General features: G+C 36.3%; 1 protein-coding gene across 3 annotated transcripts in view; it reads right to left on the bottom strand.

Annotated features, from left to right (window-relative positions):
- XRCC4 (X-ray repair cross complementing 4) overlaps positions 1–12,782 on the bottom strand; it is a 776,985-nt gene that overhangs the window by 106,298 nt on the left and 657,905 nt on the right. For all 3 annotated transcript variants that reach the window (XM_035014787.1, XM_035014788.1, XM_035014789.1), the window contains 2 exons: positions 12,486–12,638; positions 11,286–11,392 (listed from right to left, as the gene is read on the bottom strand). In XM_035014787.1, the coding sequence (XP_034870678.1) occupies positions 11,286–11,392; positions 12,486–12,638 (260 nt within the window). The remainder of the gene's footprint in view (positions 1–11,285; positions 11,393–12,485; positions 12,639–12,782) is intronic.

The raw sequence follows: 12,782 nt of genomic DNA, 5'->3' as shown, positions 1-12,782 counted from the left end.
CTCAATTCTCTCAGCTATAAAATGGTGATAATAATAGTACATATTTCAAGGGACTGCTATTAGATGTAAATAAAGTAATGCATCTAAGAAACCTAGAATACATTCTGGCACCCATATAAATGCTAAGTAACCAAGTCTACAGTAGTTGTGGTGATGGGGATGACATTACTATAACAGTGGTGGTGGAACTGTAATGGAACAATAGAAGTAACAGCAATAGCAACTGTAATAGTAAAGGAGGAGAAGGAACAATAATTGTAGTAGTAGAATTAGAATTAGAAGAACTAGTTGAACTAGTCATCACTGTCAGAGTAATCATCATATTCCAGGGGTTATAAACTCAAATATTTCCAGAAATCATGCAAATGACATCAATGAATAAAATGAGCCAGATCAAATATAAAAGGAAGTGTTAAAGACTATAGAAAAATAGGAACCTATTTCCTGCATAAATGGATTCAGATTTATTATGTAAAACACTGATGTTATCAAAGGAAAAGCAAAGTATGTGACCTAGATCATACAAAAGATAACAGTTACAATCTCTGATACAGTCCGAGTTATATTTAAATTAAAAAAACAGTTAATATGTTAACTGTTAATATGGCTAGCCATTATGCTTGCGAAGTAACATGGCTAGCAGTACTCTAAGTTCTTTTTATACTCGGTCATCTCCCAAATTACAACTACCCCCACAAAATGCTGAGTGTCACAGATGTATGTTTGCACCTACTATTTCTCAATGCACTGAGTTTTACCACAGGCTTGAAACTGGCACTCAGGGTCTCACTTTGATTTCTTCTTCCGCCCACCCCACTTACAACAGTTCTCTTTCAGGACACCACATATTCAGACTCTACTCAGCAAGCCTGCTGATATCCATCCTTCACACATACCCAAGCCCTCCAGAGTGGAAGCTTCAGCAAGCATCATGTCAGTGCTGGTGGGCTGGCAACATTCCAGAACCTCATCACTAGTAACCTTCTCTATCCTTTTGATCTTAAATATGGCTTATAAATGATGTTGACGAATTGGTTCAAGGAACCAGATATGCTGTTTGTGGTGGAGATCCCTGTCACAATCACAAAGAGACAAGAATCCTATATATTATATTATAGACATTCAGCTGATTTAGAGACTACTGCTACATTACCCCAACTTTTGTCTCAACTGGGTCATGATTGCAGTTATACAGGGTCAATAAAAATGTTTAGCTTCATTTTCCTAGGACAAAAATGAGCCAGGCTTTCTTAAGTCTGTTTTACTATAATGAATCAAAAAACAATAAATAAATAAAACAGTGCGAAACCTTTTGCATTTCTTAGATATACTCAATTACACCCATAGTCATCTACACCCACCTAAACGTCTCATGGCCTTACATTAACAGCTTCATAAAAACTTGGTAATAAAAATTGATTTCATTTTCATAATAATATACTTCTATCATAGAACCACAAAATCAGCCTGAGATGGAACTTTTTAGAACACCAAGATCAGTATGTCAAATAGAAATATGGGAGTCACATAATAGAATTTTAAATCTCCTATTAAACACATCTGAAGAAGTAAAAAAGAAGCAAATGAAGGTAATAATAATATGTTTAACTCAATACATCCAAAATAACTAATTCAAGATTCAATTAATATTAAAGACACATGTAAAAATTTTTTTACACATTACTTCTTTTTTCATACTAAGTTTTTGAAATCCAATATACTTATGGTACATTTCAATTTAGACAAATCACATTTCCAGGGTTCAACAGTCTCAGGTCACTAGTGGCTACCTGACCGAACACGGCAGAGCAGCTCTAGACAAAATCCAATCCAAGGAACTGACAGATGGTGATTTAGTTCTGCCTGACTGCTGTTTTCTCTTCTTCTCATCTTCATTTGTTCTAAGGTGCAGTTTCCTTTTAACATGTCTTAATCCATCTTATTTGGTTTAAATACCATTCTCCTAGGTCAATGATTCTGAATCATTTTTGGAATATACTTCCTATTGAAAATATATAATAATTTGAACTTTACTCTAGAAAAATGTACCTGTGAACTTGTTATGAGATGAACTGTATCCCTCCCAAAAAGACATTTTGGGGTCCTAATCCCTAGTGCCTAACAATGTGATTCTTATGTGGAGACAGAGGATTCACCAAGGTAATCAATTAATGAGGTTACTGGCATGGGCCTTACCCAATGAGACTGGTGTCCTTATAAAAAAGGGAAATTTGGATGCAGCATAAAGGGACAGTGATGTGAAGAGACACAGGGAGAAGATGACCTTCAACAAGCCGAGGAGAGACGCCCGGACAGAGTCTTCCCTCCTGGCCCTCAGAAAGAATCAACCTTGCTGATATCTCAGCTTGGGACTTCTATTCTCCAGAACTATGAGACAATATATTTCTGTTGTTTAAGCCACCCAGTTTGTGGTACTCAGTTATAGCACCCCAGCAAACTAATACATGCATTTATACATATAATTTTACATATAATTCCAAAGGGTTCAAAGATCCCCCTGCTAACTACTTAACCAGAGGTTAAGAACTCACTTTGAGATTAGAACAAACCAAATTAAATAGCATTTAAGTAGTGTTTTCTGTCAACTATTAACATTAACTTTATCAGCCAACATTTGTCCTAAGTCCATTCTCAGATCAGTCCTCTTACTACAACAATGGCAAAAATATAATTTTTAAACTGTCTTCAGAATCCTGAAAATCACTCACTGCACGTTCTGAGGTTTAATATTCACATGGGTTCATACTACATTTTAAGAATATATCCTTGATTGGGCGCCTGGGTGGCTCAGTTGGTTAAGCGACTGCCTTCGGCTCAGGTCATGATCCTGGAGTCCCGGGATCGAGTCCCGCATCGGGCTCCCTGCTCGGTAGGGAGTCTGCTTCTCCCTCTGACCCTCCTCCCTCTCATGCTCTCTGTCTCTCATTCTCTCTCTCTCAAATAAATAAATAAAATCTTTAAATAAATAAAATCTTAAAAAAAAAAAAGAATATATCCTTGATTATATGCTCCACTCCCCATGTTTACTACATGTCCTCTTAAAATAGAGACATAGAGAGACTTTTCTGGGAAAATATTTGTTTTCTTTAGATGCTTCTCCTTTTTTCACCTAATTTATATACAAATCCAAACAGTCTAAAGCAGGATTTCTCACATGGAGTGCATGGCATAACTACCATTGAAAAAGTTCCTAAGGTCTTATAATCTTGAGAAATGTTTCCCAGTACATTCTACCCTTCATTACTGTCTACATTAGCATATTAAAGACCCTGAGAAGCTATGCAGAAAAGAAAGAAAATGAGTAAGTGACCACATAATTTTTCTCCCACAACATATTACTCATTGAAACAGCAGATAGATGAATACTTATGTCAAGTCACCATACTCTGTAAAATCCTAGTCTTAGATGCTTGGAGCAAGATGGTACTATTGTAGCCACGTAGCAGGCTAACTTTAGGTTAGCAGATTGATTGGCCCAATGCACTTAGCCACTGCTGCCAAGATCGTTACTTCCAGCAACACCGCTAAATGTGGGTATTCTCCTTCACACTGAGTGAGGCTTTTTTGACCCAGGCCTAACAGTTGCCAGTCCTCACAGCCTCCCAGGTTCTGAAAGAACTTCCATACCGACCAAACTCAAGAAATATGGGAGAGGGCAAGAAAGGAGGGCACAGGACAGCAGTGGTGGCAGCCCTAGGCAAGAAGTGCACAGACTCCCAGTTCTTAATGGAATTTCAGCAATTTTTCAAGTATAAATACTTCTCAAATTGCTCTTTGCCTTTACTAATTTCCAGAGCATTTCAGTGAATCGCTTTCTTGGCTTCCTGGCTAAGATCAAGTGCAGAGCCCTTCAATGTTTGTTTCTTTATTGTCAGTTTAGATTTCTAGTTACTTTTTGGGGAGATTAGCTAACCTTCTCATTCATCCATAGGCAAAGATAAATATTTTTTTTTTAAATATTTATTTATTTGATAGAGAGAGACACAGTGAGAGAGGAACACAAGCAGGGGGAGTGGGAGAGGGAGAAGCAGGCTTCCCGCCAAGCAGGGAGCCCGATGTGGGGGATCACGACCTGAGCCGAAGGCAGATACTCAATGACTGAGCCACCCAGGTGCCCCCAGAGATAAATTTTCTTAACAGAATTTCCCTCTGTCTCTCCAAGAATATATATAAAGATATAGAAATAGTTGCCTAGGAGGTTATATCTAAGTTTTATTTTAATAATGTAGTATAGAGATATTATCACAGATTTACTACGAATCTTTGGTATATTTGAGATTCTCAGGTAGATAAATACTAAGTCAAAACCTGAAGCAATTAATATACAGGGGGAGTGAAAGAAGTCAAACAGAAGAAGATAAATACTGTATGATATCACTTCTATGTGGAAACTAAAAAAGGCCAAATTCATAAAAACAGAATAGAATGATAGTTAACGGGCGCTAGGGTACGGGAATTGGGAAGATGCTTAGGGTACAAACTTGCAACTAAGTAGATAAGTAAGTCTTTAAGATCTAATGCCCAGCATAGTGATTATAGGCAACAATACTGTATTATAACTTCAAAGCTGCTAAGAGACTAGACCTTAAATGTTCTCCCCACAAAAAAGCAATGATAAATACGTGATACAGTACAGGTGTTATAGCCAATGCTACTGTGGTTGTCGTACTGTAATAGACAACTACATCAAATCAACACATTGTACACCTTTTTTTTTTTTAAGATTTTATTTATTTATTTGAGAGAGAGAATGAGAGACAGAGAGCATGAGAGGGGGGAGGGTCAGAGGGAGAAGCAGACTCCCTGCCGAACAGGGAGCCCGATGCGGGACTCGATCCCGGGACTCCAGGATCATGACCTGAGCCGAAGGCAGTCGCTTAACCAACTGAGCCACCCAGGCGCCCCAACACATTGTATACCTTAAAAGTACACAATGTTATATGTCAACTATATCTCCCATAGAAAAATATACAAGGAATAACCTCAATAGAAATATGTGCATTCTGGAATTTTCTTCCTAACTATGTACCATGAAGTCTTGTTTGTTTAATCTGATGATGTTGACTCTCTTTCCAGAGAATTTACGCACAAATAGAATCTCCTCTTCAGCAGAAGTGTTCTCATCACTCTATTGCATTAATTGCAATTTCCTCAGTGTTAGGAAATTTCCAAGGCTTTTAAAAATATCTCAGAAAGAGATGTGCAAATGTGGTTTACGACTACAGAAGTCAAATATTTTCTCATTCTTTTCTCCTGTAACATATTTAACCTTTCTAGGCCTCTGTTTCTTCATCTGAAAAATGACAGGCTTGAACTAGAAGATCTAGAACTACATGAGACCTAGACTTCTGAAGTACATAATATCACTCCTCAGCAGTGTTGCTTATGTATAAGAGCCCATAACTGCTACAAAATACACTCAAATTGCTCTTCCAGTTTTGTGACAGGTTTCATTAAATCAAGCTTTTCTTTTTAAGATTTTATTTATTTGAGAGAGAGAGCACGAGCAGTGGGGGAGGGGCAGAGGGAGAGGAGGAAGCAGACTACCCACTGAGCATGGAGCCTGAGGTAGGGCTCAATACCAGGACTTGGGGATCAAGACCTGAGGGGAAGGCAGACGCTTAACCGACTGAGCCACCCAGGTGTGCCCTAAATCAAGCTTCTTATTCATAATTTATCAATAAATGACTCTATGATAAACAAGCTGGATAAGGTTAAGGGAATAATCTGTGATTCTAAAGTTGAATTTCTGACTAATCTCTTTGGCAGTACATGTTGTTACCCCTTCTGTGAGTAGACATTCACTGTTTGAAGCAACGAGCTCTTTGATACTTAGAAATTTTGGATTCTGTTCTATTTTTAAAAGCTACTATATCAGTATTCATCAACTCTTTGACATAGCCATTCATTTATTTTCTAAAAGGCTATTCTATAATCACACTTCCTTTCAGGAAGCCCACCAACTAAGTAGAAGCCTAAATTACTGATAGCAGTAATACAGGGACCTTCCTGTTGGTTAAGAATCAAGACTAATTAAACTAATGTGCTAAATCCCAGGCTAATAATTATGCAGATGAGTGTTAAGCTTATTTTATTTGTTTTTACTGGTTGTGAACTTTTAAAATGAAGCTAAGAAGAATAAAACATTCTAGAATAAGTATTTTTCGTATTTATCTTTTAGTAAGGCTGATTTAATTGGTCTTTATTTTAAGAAGTATTGTCAATTTCTACTAATAGAAGTAGTTACAATTTAAAAATATTAATTATATTAATTTAAAAATAAATAATTTAAAATAATTAAGGAGACATTAAAATAATTCCTCTTGTAAAAGCCAATTAGGAACAAATTAAGCGTAAGTTTTCAAAATGCTTCATAGGAAAGATCCTATTTCAATGAAATAAGCCCAATCTTTGTACTAAATATTCACCCACATTCTGAATTATGTTAACACGAAGAAATCATTTATAATAATGGTTAAAATTCTTAGAATATTCATATATATTTAAAAATTATTTTCACATACAATTTTACTATTATTACAGTATCAAAATGGTTATAAATATGAAAAACTGCATAACCATAAATTAATTTTTAGGTTATAGCAGATATTGTTGGGGCAAATAAAAGGCCACGTGGATGCACTGCTAGAGGTTTTGGCACTCAGATGCTATACTCATTATACTTCTCTCTCTTTGTATTTTGGTGAGGTTCTGTCGTTCGCCAGACCTACTTCAACCTAAAGTTTCTCCAAAGACACGGACATCAGATGTTACCTTGATTTGTATCCAAAAACACAGAAGATTTCCTGTAGAGAAGGTTGTTTTACTATATCTATAAAAACCCAACAGGGTTATTTTTCCATTCAATTAAAAAACAAAACAAAAAACAAAAACAACATTGGAGGTAGGACAAATCCAGACAAACCAGGAAATCCTTAAAGCCACAAGGAATTAGACAAACTAGGTGAGAGTGAAAGTAATCCATCCTCCTTGGTAATCCAGGGGTGGAGATATAAACAGAGACCACAGCAACCAGTTTATCTATCTTAACCTTAACCTGAAACAAAGTTAAATGCCTATGGGCTTTAGTATGCATTAATCATTTATTTCTTAAACTAAGTCTGTAATACCATTGCTACCTATCTAGAAATTCTGGAAGCTAAGAACGATAGAAAGTAAATCTTGCTTTATATAGTTACAGAAAACTGTAAAATGTAGGTATGAGTGGTATAGACTGTGATGTTCAAGTTTCAGAATACTTTGGAGATCTCCTTTTAGATAACCAACTTCTAAAAATTTTAGGGGTTTTTCATACTATATGGTATAATACATACGAGCATGATGTAGTTTATTAAATTGGAGTACTGTCATCAGTTATTTCCTCAACAGCCTTAATGATGGGGGGGAAATTTAAAACCTTGGAGAAAAAAAGTAATAAAAGAGATTGCCTATACATAAAAAAGTTACCTATCAAGTTTCCTGCAAACTACAATATCCCTATCATACATCTGGATATATGTATAAAAAGAAGCAGACCTTTTCCTTGAATGAATACTGTGGAATCACTAAGTGATCTTGGTCTCACTAAACTTTTATCATACAGGAATGGGGTAAAAATGTGAATGACTCATGAGGAAATTTGATGGTTTTAAAAATTAATGATGAAAACACATTTACATAATAGAAATGACTACCAAGTTAAACATTTAGCAATTTAAATAAATGGCTTTCTGAAAGAATAAATGTATTAAATCGCATCAATTTTTTTACTCCTGTTCTTATTGTAGGGAAAGCACACATGAACCTGCATATCTAAAATAAATTCAAATATTTACTTGTACAATAAGAATAGGTAATTCATTATCAAGATGGCAGAGTAAGTTCAGGAAGAAACTTTCATTGTTCTGGTCCAAATACATAGTAATAATATATAAAATACCAAAAGACGAAGCTATGATTATATATATAAACATATATCCCACGGACTAAGAGTACAATTTTGTCTCTGTAAAAGAATGAATTATAGAATCTGGTAAGTTATAAGGAAGCTTAGTCTGTTGTTTAACACATAAAATGTTTCTCAGATGTATGGAATCCGGTTCTTACTCAATATCAAGCATTTTAGGTCTGAGGCTCTTTTTTTTTCTCCAAAATTCAGTTTCCTAAATATTTCTTACTGAAGCAGAAGGAAAAGGATAGTTAAAATGTCGAATAAAAATGCTCTTAATTCTTGACCTCAAAACCTGCCAAAAGCAAGTTAAGTGCAAAAAAAAAAAAAAAGAGAGAGAGAATCGGAGACCTATATGTCAAATATGTAGTGAACTAGATTTGAGTTAAAGAAAATATGCCAGGTAAAAGATAGAGAAAAAGGTACAATGAACTAAACATTTTTGAAGACAGAAGAGAAATTTTGCCAGATTTAAAATAGTACAATTGAGGGCGCCTGGGTGGCTCAGTTGGTTGGGCGACTGCCTTCGGCTCAGGTCATGATCCTGGAGTCCCTGGATCGAGTCCCGCTTCGGGCTCCCTGCTCGGCGGGGAGTCTGCTTCTCCCTCTCCCGCTCCCCCCTCTTGTGCTCTCTCTCTCTCTCTCACTCTCTCTCTCAAATAAATAAATAAAACCTTTAAAAAAAATACTTAAAATAAAATAAAATAGTACAATTGTAGTAAAGCTTTACCTAAAATAGACTGAACACATAAAGGACCCCACTCTCATATACCTATTATTTAACCATGGATTTTTCTCGTCAACAATAATTTTCATCTACTTCAAAGGTTAGTAAGACACTCTGAGTAAGGAACAAAATCAAAGTCCATTGTATTTAATAAAAATTTTGAACATTTAGATTGGAAAGAGTACAGATTCCCTTTTTAGTGAGCTTTCAATTACATTTGATTATTAAAGAATGACTTCATTTTATATTGGGTCACTAATGTAAAACAAGCATTGCCTTCAAACTTAACTCTGCTGTGCAAAAGTGAGAGTGTGTGTGATTGTGTGATGCAATTCAAATCTAATTAGAATCAGGTTAATCAACCAACTTATCTAATCAATATCAGTAAATGTCCATGACCCCCAATTAGATACCTTCCTATGTCTTTGTCCATTTATTCTACTTTCTTTTCTGTCCTTATGGAAAGTGCCCATGCTCCTAGTTAACCAAATCCTGCCACTTGTCCATTTGATCCCATCTTCACTTAGGAGAAACAGTATTCCAGCAATTCTGGCAACATTTCCCCCCTTTCCTTTCTTACTCCCATCAATATGCAAACGTGGTATTATTTCTCTCCTCTAAGAAAAAGACAAAAAAAACCCCTTGGCCCTATGCACCCCTCCAGCAGCTACCCAGGTCTTTCCTTTTCTTTACAGTGAAACTTGCTAAAAGTGTTATTAGGCTTGCTGTTTCTTCCCAACTCTCTCCTCTCACTCTTTTGAACCTCCTATTCCTGCTATCCCACTGAACATGTCTTATTAAGATCCCCAGGAACACCTGTGTCCTACAGTGTTTGCCTGCAACCTCCTGGCTGCTCCCTCTCAGCCTTCTTTGCTGGTCTCCTCACTCTACACATCCAAGTGTACTAGGGTGGAGTCCTTGATCACTGCCCTTTTCTGTCTTCTCAAACTCCCTTGATAGCTCAGCCAGCTTTAAATATCTCTTTACTTACACATCTTCGGCAGGAAGCCCTCTCCCTAATTCCAAATTTGTATACCCAACTCCCAACTCAGTATCTCAGAATTAAGGTTTGTAAAACTGAGTTCCTAACCCCCCTTTTGCGTACTCCCCTAATTCAGTAAGTCAACTGCATGCCTTTGGTATTCAGTCCAAAACACTTATCATGATTGTTGTGTGTCTGTCTCTCAGGACAATACCCACTTCATCAACAATAATATGTTGCCTCTCAACATAGCTAGAATCTGCCCATTGTTTATCATCTTCACTGCTATCACTCTGGTGTAAGCCGCTCACATCCTTCACGATTGTTGAACCAGCTTTCCACTGTTCTTACTTCTTCTGTGCTTACCACACTACGTATACTCCATTCTCAACACAACAGCCAGATTAATCCTGCTAAAACTGTGAGTCAGATCACATCACCTGATGTTTGAAACCCTCCAACAGTTTCCAGTGTAACTGAAAGCAAACCTTGAAATGCTTACAATAGCCTATAAGGCCCTACACATGATCTGCCCTCTCTCTGACCTCATACCTCCATTCCCCCTATCTTCATCGTCCTATTTTACCCATACCTCCCTCCATGCTGTTGCTTAAACACATCAATAAAAAGCTGATGAAAGCTCCCACATCAGGGCCTTTGTACTAACTGCTTTTTTTCTGCCTAGCATGCTCACCCCAGATAGACTTGTCACCTTCTCACCAAGGCTTTTTCTGGTGCCCTGGCTAAAATTATAACCTTTATCCTACTTCCACCCTGACATTTTCTATTGTCCTTCCCTGGTTTATTTTTCTCTTCAGCATTTATCACTATCTAATATAGTTGATATTCAATTTATTCATCTTATTATTGTCGGTTTCCCTGACTAGAATTTATAAACTCCATGAAAGCAAAAATATTTGTTTTTTGCTCTCCCCAACACAGAATAGTTCCTGGTACAGAAGAGACACTCAGAAAATATTTGCTAAATAAATGAATCAAACATTTATTTTGAGACTACTAGGCTCCTGCCAGAACCATGTAAGTGTAAGATGAGTTCAGGGGGTCCTGCCTCTAGGAAATCTATAAATGTTTAGAAAAATAATTCATGGATTTAGATCTGAGGGACTGAGTAAGGCTCAGGTACTTTACCTTAAACTGCCATTTCCCCTTCTCTTCCCCTTTTCTGAATAGTGAAAGAAGGCCCAGCCTCAAGACAATCAGAAGCATTCTAGATCACCCTGCTCCTTGACCATCCATAGTTCTAGCTAGAGAAGATCTCACATGTTAAAGGCAGCCAGCTTCGAGCTGGAGATAACTAGCATGAACACATACATATCTTGCTTATTCCTTATGCACCCTTCTTTAATAAGAAATAGCATGCCTTGGTGTGTGTGTGTAAGTATGCATGCTTGCTTGCTAATGAGTTGCTGCGTTTTATAATAAATATTAATTTTTAACATTAAGTACTTGAGGTTTCAGACTAAAAACCCTGAAGAATTTTCGTAGAAAAGACTTTTTTCATAACATTTTTCATTACGGTTTATTACCTTTAGAATAAGAAGCCCGAGTGAGATATTCAAAAAAGGTAATAAATGCATTCCTCTTACCTGGAGCTAACACAGAAGGATCAGGCAGGTTTTCCCTTTCCTCATCAGTGCTTTCATCATAGACTGCATCTCTGTCAGCAGTCATTTCAGAACATGTTGTGGTTTCCCTAGAAGCAGAGAAAGGTAGAATTATAAATTTTTGGCTCACCCCTGGCTAGGTATCAAATTCACCAGTAAGTAAATATAGAAAATATCCCTGGAAAAATACTGTAGTTAAATAAACATATATTGAAATATATATGATTAAGATGAAAGCACTTTAAAGACTATATGTTAACTCTCTTAAGAACAAGTTTCCCTTCTACCTAATTTAAATGTGATTTAGTGCTCACTATAATCAACTCTTAAATCAGTTTCTTATCATATTAATCATCTATCAAAATACTATTCTTCCAAATTATCTTCTATGGCTCACAGAGTATTCAGTATTTTATTGATCTCAAAGCAGTTCTGCCTTGCTTTTGATTGCCCCCAAATTCTCAGAGAGGTACCTTTCGTCTTATTATGAAGATGCCAAGTAAGGCACAGAGAGTTTACAGTTTGCCCAAAGTCATGTACTAACAGATATCAGTGCCAGACAGCACTTGAACTAGGACCATCTGACATCAAATGCTGTATTCTTCATATGACGCCATTAGTAAACCTGTGCATTCTCTTGGATTCAGGGCAAAAGATCCAAACCTGGGTCCACTAAAATAATTAAGTGGATAAATAATAAATAAAATAATAAAACAATAAAAATCAGACTAAAATAATTATAAATGTCCAAACCATACCAGCTACAAGTCACCTATGATTTTTCCTTAAAAATCAAGGCTATGTCCACTCTCAGAGCCACTTGATTCTAAAATTAACCCCTACTTAGACACCAAGATTACAAATGTGTATTCAACTCTGCAGGTTTGCAGAAGATAAAAGTTTTTATTATTTTTAATGATGTCTAAGAATTACACAAATAATACTTAGATAAGTCATATGCCTGTTTTAGGGATTTAAGTGTAGTTATGGCAGTGGGCAGACAAGGAGAGATCATGCTGAGAATTCTCCAGCCCACTGCATCCAACAGCCAGAGCATCCAACCCCAGACTATCAAATGATCTCGTATTACTAAAAAGTTGGCACCTAACTTTCATTAAGTTTGGGAAAAACTTCCATCCAAATTTCTGTATCTGCCATCTCAAAACAGACAACTCAAAATACCTTTCAGGCTCAATGTTCTTTTCTAGTTCTTGAACTTCATTTAATAATTTATGTAAGCTTCTAATCTTCGCTTTCTTCTCATTCAGCACCAGAATAAACCGTTTATAAAGATCAGTCTCCACAGCTTCCTTAGCACTCACGCATTTTTCAAATCTAAAATGTAAATAAACAAATAAATAAATCATGCAGTTTTTCTTAGCATTAATATTATTCAATCCAGTACTGAAGATGATTTCAAGAAAACTTTTCAAGGAAAATACAATTAAAAATCACTTTCATAGACTTTCATTGACTTAA

The sequence above is a fragment of the Mirounga leonina genome, unplaced genomic scaffold (assembly GCF_011800145.1).
Source record: "Mirounga leonina isolate KUSES-001 unplaced genomic scaffold, KU_Mleo_1.0 Mir_168, whole genome shotgun sequence".
In the NCBI taxonomy this organism is placed as follows: Eukaryota; Metazoa; Chordata; class Mammalia; order Carnivora; family Phocidae; genus Mirounga; species Mirounga leonina.
Note: the sequence above shows the minus strand (reverse complement) of the source record. Positions and strands in the feature narration are given on the sequence as shown.